At 41.4% G+C, this 18989-nt stretch overlaps 3 protein-coding genes across 9 annotated transcripts in view; 2 read left to right on the top strand and 1 right to left on the bottom strand.

Moving 5' to 3' along the window:
* LOC6495752 (polyhomeotic-proximal chromatin protein) overlaps window positions 1-18989 on the bottom strand; it is a 59609-nt gene that overhangs the window by 21993 nt on the left and 18627 nt on the right. For all 6 annotated transcript variants that reach the window (XM_044715265.1, XM_032451219.2, XM_032451220.2 and 3 more), the window contains 2 exons: window positions 14780-14840; window positions 9126-9609 (listed from right to left, as the gene is read on the bottom strand). In XM_044715265.1, the coding sequence (XP_044571200.1) occupies window positions 9126-9293 (168 nt within the window). In that variant the 5' untranslated portion in view covers window positions 9294-9609; window positions 14780-14840. The remainder of the gene's footprint in view (window positions 1-9125; window positions 9610-14779; window positions 14841-18989) is intronic.
* On the top strand, window positions 7296-8117 carry LOC6494883. Of its 2 annotated transcripts, none has more exons than XM_001959460.4 (3): window positions 7296-7724; window positions 7778-7913; window positions 7973-8117. In XM_001959460.4, exons 1-3 carry the CDS (start codon window positions 7503-7505, stop codon window positions 8059-8061), a joined length of 447 nt encoding a protein of 148 aa, XP_001959496.2. In that variant the 5' UTR covers window positions 7296-7502; the 3' UTR covers window positions 8062-8117. The 2 variants fall into 2 exon arrangements, with proteins under 2 accessions (XP_001959496.2, XP_014763052.1); XM_014907566.3 differs by having other exon boundaries at window positions 7334-7724; window positions 7781-7913.
* LOC26514212 lies at window positions 8162-9011 on the top strand. Its single transcript, XM_014908503.3, has 3 exons — window positions 8162-8517; window positions 8573-8696; window positions 8754-9011. Exons 1-3 carry the CDS (start codon window positions 8248-8250, stop codon window positions 8843-8845), a joined length of 486 nt encoding a protein of 161 aa, XP_014763989.1. The 5' UTR covers window positions 8162-8247; the 3' UTR covers window positions 8846-9011.

Below are 18989 nucleotides of genomic sequence, written 5' to 3'. Positions count from 1 at the left end.
GCCGTATCTGGGAAACGAGTTTTTCTTTATTTTTTTTTTATATTTATTTTATTTGTATTTTTTTTTTTTGCTACTTTAATTTAGCCAGCCGCATGGCAAAGACTGCTGGCTTGTAGGCCAAAAAAAAATAAAAAGAAATTACTGCTGGCAGACTGAAGGACATTTGGTGTCTGTGGACAATGAGGCTGAAAAACTAGGATACTAGAGAAGACAAGATCTTCAAGGAATAGCTATTTATATATATAAAATAATATAAAAAATTATTAAATTTAAATAGATAAGTTCCTTGACTTTTTATAGAGCATTTCCCCACTGACTAGATGGAAGAAAGCAACCAAAAGGCCTTAACTAATGGCTCAGAAAATTGTATCGAACTATCTGCGGCTTGTTTGAATTTGACTTGCAGGCTTAGCTCTTTTCTGGCTGGCTGTCTGCCTCTCTGCCTCATTGCTGTTGCCATTCCTGCTCCTTTTGGCCAAAGTCAATTTTACAAGCAATGAACTCGAGATATTTTTCTGCGATCCTCCAGCATCCAGCATCATCAGCTCCACCTCCTCCTCCTCCTTCTACTTGTGCTGTTGAGGAGCAGAATGTCTTGCAACATTTCGCTGCAAGCATTTTGTGCTGGCGTCAAAAGTTCTTTTCTGTGGCGTTAGTTGCAACTAGGGCCGGGACACGCCCACTAAATTGCCAACATATTTGCTGCCAAAGAGATGGAGAGCTCTGCTTCCCTCCTCTTCTGGCTTATCCTCGTACTTTGGTAGTACGTTAAAATAGCTCAAGTGGTTGCAGCCAGAGAGGGGAGAAGGGCTTGGATTAAGGAGGAAGGGGGAGGAGGATAGATAGAGGTGGTGGGGCATTCAACCTGGTTCATACACAACACATTCCTAGCTAGTAGTGCCTTTGGCACAGTTATGGCACGGAGAGAAAAGGTAGGAATTCTTAAAGTTAGAGGATTTTATGGAGAGAAGTAGAGGAGTACCGGGTATTATATAGTCTACAAATGTTATATTCTTCTATTTATAGAGTATTTATTATCCCAAGAATACCTTCTTCAAACTTATACTCTCCCTAGAGTAAGTAGAGTAGAGTAGTTTTTATTGTAAGCTATTCTCCTCACTTCCAGATCTATTAGAGTAGAACCTATAGTATAAAAAGTACTACCTATCTATTTCTTTCAGTGCCATAATCTTATTCTTCAAAGACACACTCCCAACTTGGCCTGGCCAGGCACCTCTCTACCTCTACCTCTAATGGCTTCGCGCCAATTGAGCTGTGATTTAAGCCATAAATGGCTCAAGTGCGAGATTGAGATACTCGAACACTTGCTTCGACTTGGACTTGGAGTTCATATAGGGGCCTGGGCTTCGACTTCTCTCCTACCTGCCAAAGCCAAACAACTAAAGCCCAAGTAAACACATCCAAAATGATGAGACAACAGCAGAGCCCCAATTGGGTTTTTGCCGCAATAATGGCTAATCGTAAGTAATGTGTTTTTTGTTCTCAGAACAATGCTGGTACAGTACATACTGTATAGTATAGTATGTACTGCTGCCCCGATCATCATAATTATAATATCCGTTATGGGGAGTACTTTCAACTGGGGATGGGGATGGGGATGAGATGGGTATGGGATGGTATGGGATGCTACCCGCTTCAGTGCTCAATTTATATAAACATTCTATATTCACACAAACGGCATTTTAAAACAAATTGACGCAAACTAATGAACATAATCTACTGAAACACACTATCTAGAGTGTGTGTATGCCAATGGGACCGGAAGTTCTTCATTGTTCGGTGCTGGGGCGTCGGCATCGGAAATTGAAAAGCAACCCAAAACCAACATCAAATTTAAATTCGCAAAAAAAAACACAGACACACAACACAAACACACAAAAAATAAATAGTGTTAAAAAATGAAATGGAAAGAGTGAAGACTAAAGTAAAAACAACATAAAAGTGCCATTAAAAATTTAGTTTGAGGGCAGCTGAAACGGAATTACACTTTATATTATACATTCTGGCACATGTGGGGGGGAAATGGCCTTTTTAAGTGAGTTCCTCTTTTTTTTTAGAGTGTATGTGTGGCTTAAAATTGAACTTGTGCGGTTTAATTTGCCGACTGCCACACCCGAGTGGACTTTATTTTGTTTTTAAATGCAATTTTAAATGCTTACAACTTTTAACTTAAAACTATTAGTTTGTTTTTAAGTGGTTAAATATTTTAAAAATTAATTAGAGTAAATAGTAACTCCTGTTACTCATTAGTATAACACTTAAACGCTCCAATACCTCTAAGAGATTGTGACGCAAAAGAATACAGTTTTAGAGCAACTGCTATTACTTCTAGTAATTATTTCCCTATTCCTAATATCCCAAACTACCAGTGATGACACTTAATTTCCCCCAACTATCACCAAAACGGGAAAAAACAGCAATTACCTCTGGCTTTTGTCTGAACTGTAGCACTCCCTCGTTGTGACTCTATTATTGTTGGAGGCAATTACCTCGTTTTATGCAACTTTTGATTGAAAAGCGAACAAACAATAATTTAATTTCACAGTCAAGGTCGTTTTAAGGGCAATGCCTTACACAACTAAATTCAGGTAGGGTTTTATAAATATATATCTCTTTTTTTCTAATTTTATACTTTGATACTTTTTTTTAAACAAAGCTCTGCTTTGTGTCATCATTTATTCGCCCCAAAAAAATGGAAAAAATTAGCAACTTTGCTGAAAAACAAAATAATAAATATCTATTATCATCCAAATACCCCGGGAATCCGGCTTCTCATAAACATAAAAAAAAAGAGAGACACCTCCCCCCACCACAGATGGCCACAAAAGTTGGAATACAAAACGGCAGACATATCTCTCCTCGCCGCGAGTTGTTGTTTATGAAAAGTTTTTACAAAAATTATTTGCTTTCTGGCAGATAAAGTGTCAGAAATTTTGCTGAAATTCTGCTGTGGCCACAGACCGCATCGGAATGTCCACGATAATGTTATCGAGAAGTGTCCGAAAGGCAGGCAACTTAAGGGGCAAGTGGTGTTGTGAAATGGTGGTGCCCCAACAGATTGTCCCTTTTTTTTACCAATCGAACCACCAGCCAATAGCCTCCACTATTAACTCCATTTCTTGCTCCATTTGCGATTGCCTGAAGCTGCATTTTCTTTTCAATTTTTTTGCCTTTTAATTGAATTACAGGAAGGGGGCCAAAAAAGAGTTCCTGGTCGCGTGTATGCCTGAACTGTGGGAGGAGTGCCTGGAAGGGGGACTCTACCAACTCTGGGCCATAAATCTGTAACTGTTTGCTGTACTTGACACATTTCGTAGCTGGAACTGAGGCTGTCTTGCCCCGAGGAGGCAGGAATAAAAGGAACGACGAGTGTTGCAACCAAATATTTGCGTAGGTGTGCAACGGCGTGTCGCCCCGGGCTTGTGTGTCAATTAAATTTAAGCTTTAAGTTTAATAAATTAATAAATCTGAAACAGATATTCATGCACTTTCTGATTCAACAACGAACCTTAAACCAAAAGGCCACCTGTGCGAGTTATTTCACAGATATTTTGCCATTCGATATCGGAGTCGGAAGTATAGGAAGTATGGTGGTATCAGATCAGGTACAAATAATGCATCGTATCATTTATTTATTTGTTTTTCCATCGATTTCCACATTGCAGCGCCGTGAGGTCCAGGCCAGATTGCGTATACGCCGCGTAAACAGCCGCCATTTTGTTCGAATTCCATCCCAGGGTTGTCAGGAATTCGTGGTTTTATTTTTAAATGTTTAATTTGTTTGCCGTTTAATTAAATAAAAGAAAAAGTGTGGCAGGAGCAGGAGGCGCGCGCGTGAAGGAAAAATTAATGAAAACAAAACATTTTAATTAATAACGAGGGTTGTTTTTCGCTTTTTTTGGGTAGTTGCTGTCATGCCGCATAACAATGTTCTTGGTTTATGGATGTACATGTACACTTTAACTCGAATATACACATATATAATATATATATAAGGATGAATGGCATTTACATGTTTAGCCTATATATGTTACACATCACGCATACGCCATGTAGGCCAGGCCGAGCGATGGAAATAAAACTCTTTTTTATGAATTTCATTTAATTTCATTTCACTTTTTGTACACTTTATGATTTCAGAGTGTTGTGTTTGAAAATTTGCATACATCGTGAGGATATACTCAAATATTTATTCGCACTACGTGATTGCTTTAAGGGGATATGTATCCCGCGCGACAGCCCTAAACACACACACATTGTGTCCTCACTGGGCCATCAAATGGTTATAAAACTTTACCACTTCATTGTCCTGGCTTCTGGCTCCTCCTCTTCTCCTCGCCTTTTATAAAATTCAATCTCGGTCTAGATTCTAGAAGCTCTCAACTACCCAATCGACCGTGGAGTGTGAAGTGCGGAGGAGAACGGCCTTCTATCGGATGCGGCATCGGAGGCTTTATGGCAGGGAACAATGGCTTCAGCCCCGGCAGGAAGCTTTCTCCTTTCAAGGCAGCGAATTATCCACAAAACTATGTGACATTCTTGCGATTTTATGCACAGGAAAAAATAAGGAGTAGGTGCTTTGGAATGAGGAGTTTTTAGAAGTCTTTCTTATGGAATATTTTAAGAGAGGACTTTAAGGTTTCAGATACTCGGTACTCCTCTCGACTATCGACTTATATAGGACATTTGTAAGTTCTAGAAGGAGATTCTATATTAAAGGTACTAACTTATACTTGTACTAACCCATACTAACTTCCTGTGACCTCTTCGGCCATACCCGAATTAACAGTTCAATGGAAAGTCATTATGTCTCCGAGATGGAGGCACGCAGATGGGTCCTGCAACTAGGTCTCTATGCCACTTGAGCTGGAGCTGAATAGGGAAATGGGGGGAAAATGTGGAAAATGGGGGAGATTAAAGGAGGCAGGAGTGCGTGGGAGGAGTGGCAGTCGCCAAAGTCGCTGAAATGATGTCGTGCGTGCGCAAACTATGCGACGTCATTAAATCTAACGAGTTTCTCGAGGGGGTTTGGACGCCAGGGGGATTGGTGGTTGAAAGAGGACTAAGTAGGAGAGGCTTCTACGAGGACTACCAGGACTGCCTACATTTTCAAAAATATTCTAGGCAGCAGCTGAACAAAAACTTTTCACAGTAATTTTCCCAAAAAGCGACTTAAGTACTCAACCGACTCGTATGTGACTTGGTGTCTAGTTGAGATCTGGAATTACACATTAACTTGGCTTAATTGGAAGAGCCCGGCCATTAACTGAGGCTTTAATTGCCATTGTTGGGAGGATGCCAGCCAGCCACTTTGATCTCAAGATTTATTTTGTTTACTCTCCTAAATCAGTTTCCCCCAATTGATTCAAGGGAGGGAGCTTGGCTAGATGGCTTTAAGCCATTTATCTCCTTTTGTTCGCATTTTTGGCCATCAAGGGGTTAGTTGGATTGGAAAACTAATGGCCATTTTATGTAAATGGGATTGGGTTGGGGCTTGAAATATGATCGAGTTCCTTATCGTAATGCCTCGAAAAATGTTCTCCCAGTAAGCTTTCCTTACTGGTCTTTAAAAATTGAATTGAAGTTCAGGCCAAAAGCCAAGACTGCCCAGAAGCATTACAAGCAAAGCAACTTAAAGACCTTAGAGACTTGAACAGAAATCGAAACTCAAACCGGTAAGTAACGCCCACCCAGAAATCGGAGCAAAGCCAAGAGTCGTCGGCTTAGTATCAGATCAGCTCGGTTTTGATTAACAGGCGGAAGTCGAGAGGCCCCGGGCCCACTCACAACTGCAAACTAGAGCAGATTGAGCCGACTATTGGTTTATTGATTGACTAACTGAGTAACTGACAGATGCTGCAACTGACTGACTGAGAGACTGACTGATTGACTGACGGATTGATGGATGGTGGGAGCAGAGTGGTGGTTTAATTAAAGTTTGCAGCGCAAATGGAAACCGAAACCATTGCAGAGATCCCAGAAACAGAACCAATCATAAATTTATGATACCCGTCGCCAGTCGTCAGGTGTCCCAAGATAATGGACGGCGACTCCAACGACCGATAAAATGTGAAATTATTGCCACTCACGCGTTTGTCTTTGCCTTCGGGATTTACTCAGCCATTCTTCGGTTATCGAAGGCTCTCAAAGAACAGGAAAGCGTACGGAATGGAATGGAATGCCTTCAATTGGGCTGCAAATATTTGCGCGATGATAGCCCAGCACGTATTCTTTATGGCCGGGCTATATATATACCTAGTTTATGGCGGGGGTCTATGCTCTGATAAGATATGCACCGGTTCGGTGATTGATATACGACTGTGGAAGCAGGAAATGTGCCATGCCGACAGCCTGATATGCTTCTCAGTTCTTAAAACCAAATATATTTCGACTCTAAAACATAGAGATCTAATGACAGGCATTGTTGATGGTTCAGGACCCTTTTTGTTTGATCCTGAAAATAATTGAAATGTAACTTGTCTAACTCAAAAATGTACAACATAATTTACTCTGGACCGCAATCAGAGCAACTACGCCCTCCGACCGACCGCCTGGTCCAGTTTTTTTTTGGCCAAAAATCGCCATAGACCAGAGACCATAGACCGGGCCATGCAATTAGCTGGAGGTCATTCGGTTCGGTTCAGCGGAGTTCACTTCATATCGAGAATCCAAATACGATTTTCAGGTTTTCGGTTTTCGGTTTCAATTTCGGTTTCGGTTTCCGTTTTGCCAAATGGCAGTTTGAATATTGAAATGGGCACGGCCCCCGCTTGGAGCTTGGAGAGGCTGAGGGTGAGGGTGACAGGGTTTCTATGGCAATTTGTTCAAACAAATTGGAATTAAATGTCCGCTATGATTGGCCATTGTTTGGCCTTCATTAGTGGCGAAATAATAGGAATTATAGGCCGAAGGGAGCAGGGATTGCATTGATTTGAAATTAATATTCGAAATGGTAACTCATATACATATCCCTTGTAACTGGCAACCTTCCTGCCACTCGGATGCCTCTCGAACGGCCTCCCCCTTGACAGACTGCCATTCAATTGTCAAATCTTAAATCTTTTGGATCTGCAACGTCACGATTTTCCAACTGGCCTCACGACCGAAGTTTAGGCCGAAGTTTGCCGGAAAATTGCATTGAACTTCAAACTGAGGGAAAAAATAAAATTGAAACTTCACGATGGCGCCGTGAGGCGTGGCCTTTTGTGGGCATTTTTAAGGGCACGTGGCAGCTGCTGGCTCAGAAATAAAATTTCAATCAGTAACAAATTGCTTTTCGATTCGAGTCAAAATTGATTTCTTGTTTGTGGGTCAGTCCAAAATGGGTTAAGTTTGGTTGGAAAACCAGCAACTTTCTTGCAACAATTGGCATTATTGAGAAAAGTGATCAAAAAAAATTAAAAATTAATGTTTAAGGAGCTCCCCCAATCCAGTCACTAACTTCCTCCGAAATTCATGTAAAATATATTTTTAAGGGCAACATGCTGTGCCGCAGATGCTGCTACTTGGTGCCCCTGAACATCGGTTGCCTGATCATTAGCGGCCTCTTCCTGAGCTACCACGTGGGCGAGGTGGTGACCCACACCAGCGACATCATATTCCTCAAGGAAGTGGCCCAGTACACGTGGGCGCCCATCCTCATCGGCCCCCTGTACACGGCCAGCATCATCTCCTCGATGCTCCTCATCTACGGAGCCTGCAAGGTGAGCCCTGATCCCTATTCCTGATCCTTAAGACTTACTCTACCCCCTTCCAGCAGCGTAAAGGCTTTGTCCTGGTGTGGGTCATCATGCATGTCCCCATCTTTTTGGTGTATCTGATAATGACCATTTGCGATGGAGTCCTTGGGAATCCCCCGCCTGTAGTAATCGCCATCCAGGTCTTCATCGTAGGTGAGCCTAGTTATCCTTCGTCAGATTGCCATCTTTTAATTCTAATCCCCGACTGGCAGTGGTTCTCTTCTACTCCATATTCATAGTGCTGTCGTACTACCAATACCTGAAGATGGCCACCCACGACACCGAGGAATACGAGTATTGAGGAATGAAATGTATTTTATGTTTTGGAGAATATTTAATAAAGTTTTTCAATCTGAATACCGAATCGAGCTATCACCGCTCTCCTTGTCAATCACTTCACAACAAAGATCTACACATAAGACGGACAATCACATATTTTTAAACTTATTTCATAAAAGTTTTTAGAGGAAGGACTTGACCTGCAACCATGGCCTGTCATTGCTGGTATCTGGTGCAGATCCTCACAAAATGCTGCTTCTGCTACAAGCTCCGCTTGGGAGTCCTGATGTTCGGCTGCATATTCTTCATGTGGTTCATCTACTTGACCCTCGGCACCGCCTTCATGATGGAGTCCATCTTCCCAAATGAATACCAGACGGGCGATGGACCCTGGTGTCCGTCGGCCCTCAAGACCACGATGGTGTTTTCCTTTTTCGGTATCTTTGCCTCCGGATTGTTGTGCATTGGAGTGCACAATGTGAGTATACAAATCCTTCTAAGTTAGTCCCTAAATCACGATCTATATCCTTTAGAACAATGAGATGCTCTTTCTACCGTTTCTGGTATTCGCACCCGTTTGGATTCTTGTCCACATCCTGTCCCTGGTCCTCTATAGCTTCAAGCTGGTCGTCATTGCCCTCATAATCCTGACAATGGGTGAGTCTACATACCCCTAAGATACCCCCAGTTGAAGCTCCCTAATCTCCTCTCCAGTTATTCTCATTTATGCCTGGATTGTGGTCTGGTCCTACTACGTGGAGCTGCTCTTCGCTTACGACGATGAACTGGAGACCAACTACGTCTAAGATCTGATCTTCTATGGAGCACTTGGCTAACGTTCCATTAAATGATTCTCGAGCTATATACACTGAGAACAAATTACAGTTGCCAAAATTCTGAAATCTCTAAATTGTTTGCTCCATTCATGTTTTTAAAAGATTATTTCTAATTGAAATATATAAACAAATGGTATGATTTCTCTTAGTGCTGCAGGGTGCATGCAACTCGCTCCAAATACAGTGTGGGATATAATGATAATGATGGCTATTACGATTAGAGAGAATGTAATGACAGTGACCGACATACCTTCGGCAGCGAGGCGAGCACCTGCTGCTTGACATCCCAGACGAGCCGCTCCGATGGGAACTGGAGGCACTTGTAGACGTTCAGCTCCGGCACGTGGATCCGCACCAGCAGCCATCCGTCCCGGGGCTCCGGTGGCGGCTCATCGTCAAACGCCCCCGGCCCGGACATGGCGTCCGTATTGGCCGGGTTCTGTTTGACCTTGGGCGTGGGTGGGTGGTACGTCGTAATTTTGACGGCTTTTTATACGCACTTTATGGAAGAGCTCCCTCTCTTTAGGGAGTTGACTTGTTTTGATAATTTTCTTCTTAGTATTTCCTTTTTAATTAATTTTTTTTAAGTTTCTTTGTTATTTTTTGTAGAATTTTGTATCCAAAAAGTGTCTTATTTAATGGCTGGTAGGCTGGTCTGTGCCTTCTGCTGATGGAATCCGTTTCGTTGGGACATTTCTGGAAACACTCTTTGTTGACTTTGAAGCATGGTGGTTCTGAAAAGATAAAATAATCAAAGTTATTACTTCTTCAAGCTTTATAAACTACAAATTTTATATGGCAAGTGTTGATCACTTCCTGCTCAGCACCCAAGAGAAATATTACTGGTTATTAATTCGCTTTTTTAGCCAATTAAGCCATAAATTTCTCTTCCAGCTAATTCATTTGCATTAATCGTAGGTCCATTTGTTAAAAACAAAAGCCCCTTCCGTCCATCCCCAGACTTCCCAGCGGGACAAAACAAACTCGTTTCCACAGCACTTAACTTGGAAACTTAATTTGTAAATTGGTTTACTTTTTGCTAAAAAAAAAAAAACAAAACCTCAATTGCAGTTTCTACGCATTCAGGGTATCAGTCCGTCAGTCCCTGCCCCATGCCACACTGCCACAAAAAAATAGTGAAAAGAAAAAGAGAAACATTTCTCGTTTGTTGATTACGGTTTGATATTGACATTTTGTGGCTGCAACACTGCAGCATGCCTCCTATAACTGCAGTTGCAACTGCAATTATGCACAAATTAAATTCACACGCTAACCCCAAAAAGAAGGGAGGCTGGCAAGGCGGGGAGGGTATGTGCCACATGTAGCAGAGCATGTAAATGTGTGCCAATGGCCCGCTGACAGTTGTCGCCTTTGTGCCACACCGTCGTGGCAAGCAAGAGGTGGGCGGAATGGGTTAAATGCTGCAGCACAGACTGCACTTTGTCGCATTTAATTGCGAGCGTGTTGATTGCATTCAACTAGTGAGTGTCAGCGACTCTAAACTAACACAGTATGTTGCATAGTTCCATAGTCTAAGCGGAAAGCGGTTGCTGGAAAAGGATAAGTCCTAATTGCGGATAGGGCTGGTGGGTGGGTGGCTGGAGGAGCCAGGAGCCAAGACCCAAGAGCTGAAAAGGTTGCCGTCAAAGGTTGTGATCCAAATGGGAACTCATTGAAAAACAGGATTTGTGCTAAATAGGCAAATAAGGAGATAGAAGCCATGGTTCAGCCTTAGGTTCAGCGAAAATGCTTTGAAATGTTGCTTAAAAGTGTTATTTATGGGAGTGTTTCTTAACTCTAACTACTCTGAAATTTATTAGATGGAAATATAATGTTCTTTAAAATAACTACTCTATCCAGACTTTTTCTTTAGTTTCTTTTTACTTTTAAAATAATTCCTTTTAAAATTAATCTATATCTTGTAACCACATTTTGTTGCATACTTCAAGGCTTATGGTCTTATAGGATTAGTAGGCAAGAAGTTCTTTAAGAAACCAAGAATAAAATGTCTATAACTTGAGCCAAAATCATCCAATTAGTCTGAAACTTATTTTGTAGATGTATAATAGCCTATAGAACAACTCCTATCCAAACTTTTTCAAAAAACCACCTCTAAAAAAGTGATAAGGAAAGATAATCCCTCACTTTATGCATAACACCACAGATAACAGCTGTTTAAATAAAAGAAAATAAATAAAAGCTTATAATTAAGCACCTAAATAAACTTTTTATTGAAAATATAAACACTTCCCTCAATAAACTTCCACTTTTAGCATTCTTAAGCATTTTTTTTGTATAAAAAAAAAGTAAAATGTGATAAAGAGTCACCCACTTCTCGGTGGTTCAGTGGCCTCTTTAGAAAATACACAAAAAAAAACATGTCACGGTCAAAAAACTTTAACGAAATACATAAATTAAGTAGGAATATCAATAAAAGTAAATGCGAGAAATGAAAACTGCGTTTAAACAAGTGAGTTGGGCTGAGGAGTTGGCAAGAAAACAAAGCGCTGGCTCACCTTGGCCGCCACTTGCCTGTCAATCAAAAAAAAAAAAAAATACAACAAAAAACCAACCAATTTTCAAGCTGTTCAAGTGAAATTATCAAAAAAAAAAAAAAAGACGACAACGACACGGCAAAAAAACAAAAAAAAAAAGTAAAATAAAAAACAATTTGGAATGGAGTGTCGTCGCCAGACTTCTGTTTGGTCTTCTGATAAGGAAACCTGGCCAAGGCATTGGCAGAACCAAGATTGCCTTGGATGAGCCCCAAAGTAAGAGTGGTGATAAGCCGAAAGTGGCGTTTTCGCTTGTCGATTACGTATACGCCACGTGGTCGGCCAAGTCATTCACTCGATGGCCCTTTTTATTATCCGATTTTAATTCGAGGCAGTTTCAGGACACCATGCCATGGTGGCGAATAAAAAGTTGATTTCGCACTTAATTGGAAAAGTTGCTGGGTCCCATAATGGACTCTTCCGAGCTGATATATGTTCTGGGGCATATGGTTTGCCTGATTTACTATCCACTATCCACTGGCCACTGGCCATGCCACTCGCATAATTCCCCTCGATTTGCAGCCATTTTTCACTTGAACTAATAGGAAAATTGTGCCCGACCGACCTTTCTCGATCTACTTAATACAAATTTATGTTTTTTGGTTTTTATTTATTTTAGTTTCTGCTTCACTTCTCCAACAGACAGCTGTCAAAGTAACACTACCAGGTGGTGGTCTCCTCCACCCTCCCATAAAATCAATTTGCGGATATCTGTCTGAACTGTCTGTCTGTCCTTTGTCTTGGCCCTGACAGCTTTCGGGTTTTTGGCAAAATTCAGACTCTGGGGAGGAGTATTATTGCACAAGACCACCAAGTTTATCTACGGAGGGCTCACTACTTTTTTATGAGGGGAATATCAATTTGTTTGACAGCGGAACATATAATGGGGCTGGGTAAACATTAATTGGTTCTGCAAGTGATACAAGAGGCGATTGATAAACGGAACAGAGACTCCCATTCAGGTCACACGGAAAGATAAAAGAAACTACACCTTAGTGTTTAATAATAAAAGAGATTAGTCTATTATTTGTTTCAGATTTAATAATTCTTTAAGGCACATGACGAAGCCTGCCTCATTCCTGCCACCTCCAGGCCAACTCCTCGAGCTAAGTGCTTGTGACACTTGCCTCTCAAGTCTTTATGACAGGCGATGAAATTTTATTTCTCCAAAAAGTGTGACAAACTGGAAACGACAAAGTGCCCCAAATGCTGTGCACCAGCTGTCCCAGTCTTGGCTACAAGACTTGGCTTTAACCCAAAAGCTAAAGGTTAGGGGTTTACGTTGATGAAGTTTTAAACTTGCCACATCGAATGGGCCCGGAGCTGGAATTAGTTGCGGCAAGGAGTCGTCCCTGGAGCGAGCGACTTTAGTGGGTCAGTGGAGGGTCCCAAGGGGCTCACTCGAATGCGCAACTAAATGCGACTCGAGTTGCATGTGCCACACATCAATAAGTCCTACACAAGCCAAAATTAGATACTATCCAGCAGATACTCTCCACTTTCAATTATTTTTGTGGCAAGAATTCTTTTTAGTGTGGAAATATCCGGATAGAGCAACAGCATCGCTTATGCATAATGGCCCATGCATATTTAAATTGCCTCTGCCCCATGTTGCATGCAGCAAGCAGTTGGTGCTGCTTTAATAGCAAATTACTTTTGTCATTCCAATGGCTTGCCGCTCAATCTTGTGGGGATAAGGATGCGTTCTGGGGTGCTGGAGTGTGCGGAGGATAGAGGGTCCTTGGGTAGCCACTTATTGTGGCACACTCTATTGTGGATGCTGCAAATAATTCGCCTTGGCAACGCCACACCACCACCACCAGCAGCAACAAAATCAGAGGCAAGCATAAAACCGAATGCAAAATGCAAAACCCCAATCCCAAACAGTTAGAGGATACAGTGGGAGTTATTTTATTATTTTTTTAGTTAAAAAATTATTAAATTCTTACAAAATATAAAATATTAAAAAAATCACTTGAAAACACTCTTGTTAAAAATAATATTCTGATCAAAATAATCCACTAATATCCACTATCCTTCCACTGTCATTCCTCTCGATTCGAAGACCGCCATCTTCTCGGGCGTTGCCGGAAACGGAAATGCGCACATAATTCCGTTAGAAAGCAGGCAACAAAATGGCGCCCAGACAACCTCCTGGGCGGAATGGAAAGCAAACTTTAATTAAATAACACAAAATGCAATTTCGCCAGGCTTCTTCTCCATTCATCCATCCCTGTGCTGAGACAGCAAAACATGTCTCCCACTAGCCAGGCTAGGCTACTGGCTGGCTGGCTAATTTATTTTGCCATTTTCTGTTTATTCCAACCGTAGAAGAATTGGTAAAAGAAGAGACCACAGGCCAGCTAGCCAGCTAGTCAGCTAGCCAGAGAACGAGATGAAACGAAAGCCAAGCAGGAAAACTTTAACCCCGAAACTTGTTTTCCAGTCACGTTCGTTTTCAATCAAGTGGCATCATTATGCTCGCCAAACAAACTGAAACTGAAATAAAAATCACAAAAAAAGAGAGATGGAGATGGCTGGCCAATACAATGCGGCAGAATTAGCCAGAGTTGGTTGGTCCAGGCCACCCTAGAGACTGCCCTTAGCCAAGGGTTAAGGTCCGGCAATCAGGCCTTTGTCTAGGCCCAGAGACCGGCAACCAATTAGGTTCTGAAAACCACAGAAGCCACTTTACCCAGCCCTCTATACTATACTACTTCCTGTTGAAACAAAGAATCTGAAATCAGATGGCTTTAAGATAGATACTGTCTCTGAACAGGTGTTCCATTACGCCAACATACTAAAATAACTATTGACGCCCAGGCCGAAGTATCTGTCTTTTGAACAAATTATAAATCGCAAATTAAATCAATGCAACTATAAATTTCACAATTCCCGGAGTACGTCCATTTTGGCTAATTTCTATTTCAGCAACTTGAATTACGTCAGAGGAGGAAACCAGAGCCAGAGCCAGAGCCAAAGCCAGAGCCAGATCCAGAGCCATTAAGTCAAATGTTGTATTTGTGCAATCAATGAAAAATAAATTAAAAATCCATTCAGCAAAAAAAAAAAAGCAGAACAAAACTTTATGCAAATCCAAAAAGCACAACAAACCGATTTAACCGGTTTTAACAGCGAATGCAGTGCAAAAATCTTTAAAAAACAAATACAAACAAATGACAAACGACAACCGACAAGCGACTTGTATACAGATGGACATGGAAACACGGCCATAAAAAAGAGTAACAACTCTCAGATATAAGATACATTAAATGTGGACAAAAATTATGGGTTTTCGTGTTAAGCTGTGAGCAACACGAGCCACACACACAACCCACACACGACTTACCATCTGAGTTCTGAGTGCCTTTGCCTAGAATCCAATGCTTCTCAAACTGTAGGTCGCATAGCTGAAAAGAAAAATTTAAGATTACTCATTAATTATATTGAATTTATAGACTTTAAACCCGATATCTGTCTCTATAGATATTCTTGATTAATTTTTATATAACGTGCAAATATTTTTTCTGTCAATTTTCTCAATAAATGCCATTTATAACGCTCGAACAGTGCCAGCAAGACTAATTTCATGGCTAGGACCTGGTCTTCCTTACTGCCCCCAGGGCCATCAATCATACGCCATGTAAGCAGGCATCAGACGCACACAATCGAATCAATATCTGATGGAGGCAATGGAGGAGAGAGTGGGTGGATTGATACACCCACCCATAGAAATGCCATTTGCCAATTTCCATCACATTTCTTTCTCGATTTAGATACGGCAGAGGAGAATCGGGTTTCCTGCTCGGACTGTCATAACAAATCCAAGTAATTTCATTGGAAACCGTTTTTGTTTATAAAGCAACTCTGGCTTGTGTAAACAATATGATTATCAAGAATTTTGTCAAGTGTATGCCGATACTTTTGAGAGACTTTGGCGATAAACTGGTCGCACAACTCGTGGCAGACACTGTCTGTTGTGCCTTTGACACCAGAGTTTATTAAAAGATCTTACTCGGCTCCCTCTAATAACTCAATTCGGGTTTCTGACTCTTGTTTTTTTCTACCAATATTTAATTTTAATGACACATTTCATGTGGCCAGAACCGTGGCCATTAGTAATTAAGCCTGATGACGTATCCAAAAATGTCTCGAAACGATTTTGTAACTCTTGGTTGTGGCGCTGCCTTTCATGGCGAGACTCGAGACTCTAGACTCGAACCCCACTCGATATAACGATATAAGTTGGCCCGAAAGCCTAGAGCCAACAACAGAGCCTCCATAACTGGTCAGAGCAAATGATTTTTAATAACTTTGACACTCATTAAACTCAAATTACATGCATTTGATTACGCAGCCGCATGGGAGTCAAGAGTTGGTGGCAGTCTTTGCATTTTATATATATTTTTTTTTGGGGGAACTTTAAGCTGCTTAAGTTTCATCATCATATCACAGACTTAGCGAGGCTTAGAGATGATTTAAAAAAAAACGTTGTGAAGGTTAGTTACTCTTCCAAAGTTCATCGACAATTAAATGGCGTTTAATTAACTTAAGTAATCAACTTGAATTAAATGAATGAAATGAATCGTGATTTTAATAGCCCTTTAATCTCCAATTAGATCCTCATAAAGAATTCAATCGGTTCTGCAGAAATTCTCACACAACCCTTCACACAAGGCCTTCATTGATGGATTAAGACCCTTTTGAATTAATTACTCACTTTGTCTATTTTTTTAGACTGACAGGTGATTCGCGGACCCTTTGACTTCTCCCTGAACTTGACATCTTGTCTATGAACCCTTTGTTTTTTCTGCCTTCATGTGCTAAGTTGCTTTTAATTGCCACCAGAGTCAGTGAAGTCTGAGCCGCAATCGTTAAAGTTTAGTTTTTTTTACGAGTTTCGAACTCTGTGTGCTGGAACGTGCTTAGAGTCTTCACTGTACTCTTGCTGCTAGTTTTTGTGGCAAGTCTCTGGGGTAAACGGGAAGTAAGCTCTCGACTTAAATCAGTCGACTAAACCTCTCAATGGATTGGGCCAAGATCTGTGAAATGGCACGAACCTGGTCTTCGGTCTTGACTTTCTGGACTGGCTAATGGAGACCGTGGAATGCGGCTGCATAATTCTTTGATTTTATTCTACAAGAAGCGTTTTTCAAACAAGAAGAACTCTTAAAAATAATACTCTTGAATGGCCGCCACCGAATTCCCACACAAATTAAAAGAAAATTTGAGGAAAATTACTCACGAATATGTGGTTCGCAGAAATGTGGCATGGTGGCATGGTGGCATACACGAAAACCTATCCAATTAAATCAAATCGACACTTGCCACTGGAGAAAACCCCAACTAAGGCGACACTGGAGGAGAGACCGAGAAACAAAAGCAAACAAAAGCCGGAGGAAAATCGAGGAAAAGACGACACCGTTAGCTGAATGACATGCAAAGTGCAGCTGCTTGAGGTGGCATGCCACTAAAAGAAAATCTGCACATGTGTGCTGCACGGAAGAAGGGGTCGTCTCTTGAAAGAAAGCAATCAGAAGAAGCCAGAAGGAGGAAGAAGAGCCAGCGAGAAGAGAGAAGATTGATTCTACGCCGCGTCACGTGGGAAATTTTCAAGTTCAAAGCAATTTTCCAAGGAAGCACTCGGAACTTGGAACTCGGATGGCAATGGAACTGTAAAAGGCCCCCAAGACTAGGGCCCAGATACTATGTAGAAACAAAAAACTGAAAAATAAAAGCTTGTACTCACGTGAGGCTTGATAATAATCGGATTTGGAAGGAAAATCGTGAGTCGAGGAGGAAAAAAGCGAAAAAAAAACAAAAAAATAGTTGAAAAAAAATAGTCACTTGTATCGATTACAAAGCCAGAAGCAGAAGCCGAAGCAGGTTGAGGAGAATTCTTCTGGCTTAATGGATGGTCTTCGTCGTAGTCTTCGGCTTAGTCTTCCTCTTAAAACAGTTAGAATTAATTGACGTTAATAATGTTCCGATATCGGGATTTATGCTCCTCAAGCGCCCATCAAACGGCTTCTGTGGAGGAGAACCCCCCATTGGAAACCGGTTCCTGAAGAGTCTCTCGGCTAATGGCACCAAAAATACTTGACAATTTGTCCGCTGGGAGGCAGACTTGCAATATCTCAAGACTTCAAAGCACAAAGATCTTATAGAGAGAGAAGGCCAAGAGGCCAGAGACTAAGCCAATGATAATTTCTGCCCATTATCCAAGCACATTATCGTCCGGCGAGTGGCTGTATTAGACTAAAGTCCCATTTAGTTTGCAATTTGCTCAATGACAACCGATAAATATTCAATTTCATGAAATTGCATTTACATTCGCGGACAAGCCACTTGAACCACTTTCGCCCACTCACTCTGATTGCAAAAACTGCACCACTGGCACCACCAGCACCCACCTGCTGCCCTCAGCTCCTCTCACTTTTCCGGCCGAGAAAGCCATCAACTTGGCCATCCATAATTTTTTAATTTCAAAACTTTTTGCCAGCGAATGTGGGCGATGCGTTCGCCTTGGCCTGGCCGGAGCTCTCGAATACCCAAAAGCAGTCTCTAAATTTGCATTTTAAACACAAATCTGAATCCATTCAGGTGGGGAAACACTAATCCTTTAAACTTTAATGGACAGTCTTTCGGTTTAAACTCTCGGTCTTTATGAAAGACTTAAATAAGCACTCAAAATGGGATTAAAGGAAACTTTTTTAAACATTTCCTCTCAGTGTTGTGGGTGTTCCATTTCCTGGCCAACAAAAGCGCTTCTGGGGCGGACTCCTGCGGGCGCTCCTGCGGGCTCTCCTGCAGGCTCTCCTTCAGCTACTCAGCCGAGCTTCGCTTCGCATCCTTATGCATTTTTAAACAATCACCTAACCCAAATAAAGTTTCTTGCTTCTCTCCCAGGAGCCGCACAGAAAAGCAAAGCACACAAATAGGCGCTTTGGCCGAAAAGGAAAAGAGGCCAGAACTAGAAGTAGTTCTCCTCCTTTCAGGCCAAACCAAAACTTTACAAATTGCTCCACGAATGTGGCTGTAAAATTTATCATCTGTTAGGTTCTGGGGTTCTGTAAGACGCGTATCTCTGTATCTTTGTATCTCTGCCAGCCACCGCCTTGTTCTTGCCGATTTCTGATTGAATGTGGCCTCCACTCTACTCCTCTAACTGACTGGCTTCTAAATAATAACATGGAATTTACTTCCCAGTGGCAACTTCTGTTTTTGTTCAGTTCTGCCCCCGTGTTGAAGATCTTCAGTCTTCGCTTCCAGAAGACTTGTCTTGTTGACTTCTCTTTCCAGTCAGGGGAGTAGTGACTTTGTAGATAGTTCTTCTCCTATTTTTAAATAATTTATTAATGAAGTATAGGGGTTCTCTATAGAGTATTCTTCTATTCCATGCTTAAATCATAAACTAAAAACTCTATTTCATTCTGCGGCTGTTGATGTTCTAGTTTGTATCTAACCACTTGTATCTTGTATCTTGTATTTTGTATCTTGTAGTGCAGCTTTCGCAAACAAACCAAGAGTAGAAGAGCCAAGTGATGGCAGCAATTTCC

Source organism: Drosophila ananassae, chromosome 3L (assembly GCF_017639315.1).
Source record: "Drosophila ananassae strain 14024-0371.13 chromosome 3L, ASM1763931v2, whole genome shotgun sequence".
In the NCBI taxonomy this organism is placed as follows: domain Eukaryota; kingdom Metazoa; phylum Arthropoda; class Insecta; order Diptera; family Drosophilidae; genus Drosophila; species Drosophila ananassae.
This window is presented reverse-complemented; position numbering and strand designations above follow the sequence as displayed.

What these genes read in the sequence shown, in the direction of transcription:
- LOC26514212 (XM_014908503.3), top strand. Translation starts at nt 8,248, where the DNA reads ATGGCCTGTCATTGCTGGTATCTGGTGCAGATCCTCACAAAATGCTGC. An exon ending in TGTGCATTGGAGTGCACAAT is followed by an intron (nt 8,518 to 8,572) that starts GTGAGTATACAA and finishes TATATCCTTTAG; the next exon opens with AACAATGAGATGCTCTTTCT. An exon ending in CCTCATAATCCTGACAATGG is followed by an intron (nt 8,697 to 8,753) that starts GTGAGTCTACAT and finishes TCTCCTCTCCAG; the next exon opens with TTATTCTCATTTATGCCTGG.
- LOC6494883 (XM_001959460.4), top strand. Translation starts at nt 7,503, where the DNA reads ATGCTGTGCCGCAGATGCTGCTACTTGGTGCCCCTGAACATCGGTTGC. An exon ending in TCATCTACGGAGCCTGCAAG is followed by an intron (nt 7,725 to 7,777) that starts GTGAGCCCTGAT and finishes ACCCCCTTCCAG; the next exon opens with CAGCGTAAAGGCTTTGTCCT. An exon ending in CATCCAGGTCTTCATCGTAG is followed by an intron (nt 7,914 to 7,972) that starts GTGAGCCTAGTT and finishes CCCGACTGGCAG; the next exon opens with TGGTTCTCTTCTACTCCATA.